The sequence below is a fragment of the Plasmodium gaboni genome (genome assembly GCF_001602025.1).
Source record: "Plasmodium gaboni strain SY75 chromosome Unknown, whole genome shotgun sequence".
Lineage (NCBI taxonomy): Eukaryota > Apicomplexa > Aconoidasida > Haemosporida > Plasmodiidae > Plasmodium > Plasmodium gaboni.
The window spans coordinates 1-982 of record NW_017385504.1 but is presented as its reverse complement, the minus strand read 5'-3'; the positions used below and the strand labels follow the sequence as shown (position 1 = coordinate 982).

The window sequence follows — 982 nt, the reverse complement described above, 5'->3', positions numbered from 1 at the left end:
GAAGCTTTAGATGATATAACAAATCAATACGGATTAGGTTTGATCAACCACTTGGGTCCTCACCTCATAGGTAAAAAAATATACATATATAAATATACATATATATATATATTAAAATATATATATATATATATATATATATATATGTATATATTTTTTTTTTTACAGCCCTGGGACATTTTATGGTATTAAAATTAGCTCTTAAAAATTATAAAAATTATTTTGAAGCAAAAAATACAAAATTTTTTAGTTGGCAAAAAATTTTACAGTTCAGCTTAACAGATCGATTTAAAGTTCTTGATATGATGTGTGACCATGACTCTGTATATTACTCAGAAAAAAAACGTAGAAAAACTTACTTAAAAGTAGATAGATCGAATACATCTATGGAATGTAATATATTGGAATATTTAATACATTTTTTTAATAAATATCAGTTAGAAATAATTAAAACGACACAAGATACTGATTTTGATTTACATGGTATGATGGAACATAAATATATAAAAGATTATTTCTTCTCATTTATGTGTAAGGATCCTAAAGAATGTATCATTTATCATACTAACCAATTTAAAAAAGAAGCCAACGAAGAAAATACGTTTCCTGAAGAACCTAATCGTGAAATCAGTGCATATAATTTATATTTAAATTATTATTATTTCATGAAACGTTATAGTTCATATGGAACAAAAAAAGCATTATATGTTCATTTATTAAATTTAACTGGACTTTTAAGTAATAAAATAAATATATAAATGTGTTTGTGTATAATGACGTATATATATATATAATTTTTTTTTATTTTATTAGATTATGATACAAGAGCATATGTGACATCTCTTTATTTACCAGGATATTACAACGGTAAGGAAAATATATATATATATATAAAGAAACACACAATTTAAATTTCATCCTAATCTTATTTTCTTTTTAGTCGTTGAAATGTCCTTTACAGAAGATGTTGAGTTCACAACCC

The 982-nt window shown here is 23.0% G+C and overlaps 1 protein-coding gene across 1 annotated transcript; it reads left to right on the top strand.

Moving 5' to 3' along the window:
* Positions 1–982, top strand: PGSY75_0028900 (cytoadherence linked asexual protein; the record flags this gene model as incomplete). Its single annotated transcript, XM_018783429.1, has 4 exons — positions 1–70; positions 169–738; positions 814–867; positions 941–982. Coding segments are annotated over 4 exons (736 nt in total), but the record flags the coding sequence as incomplete, so codon positions are not given.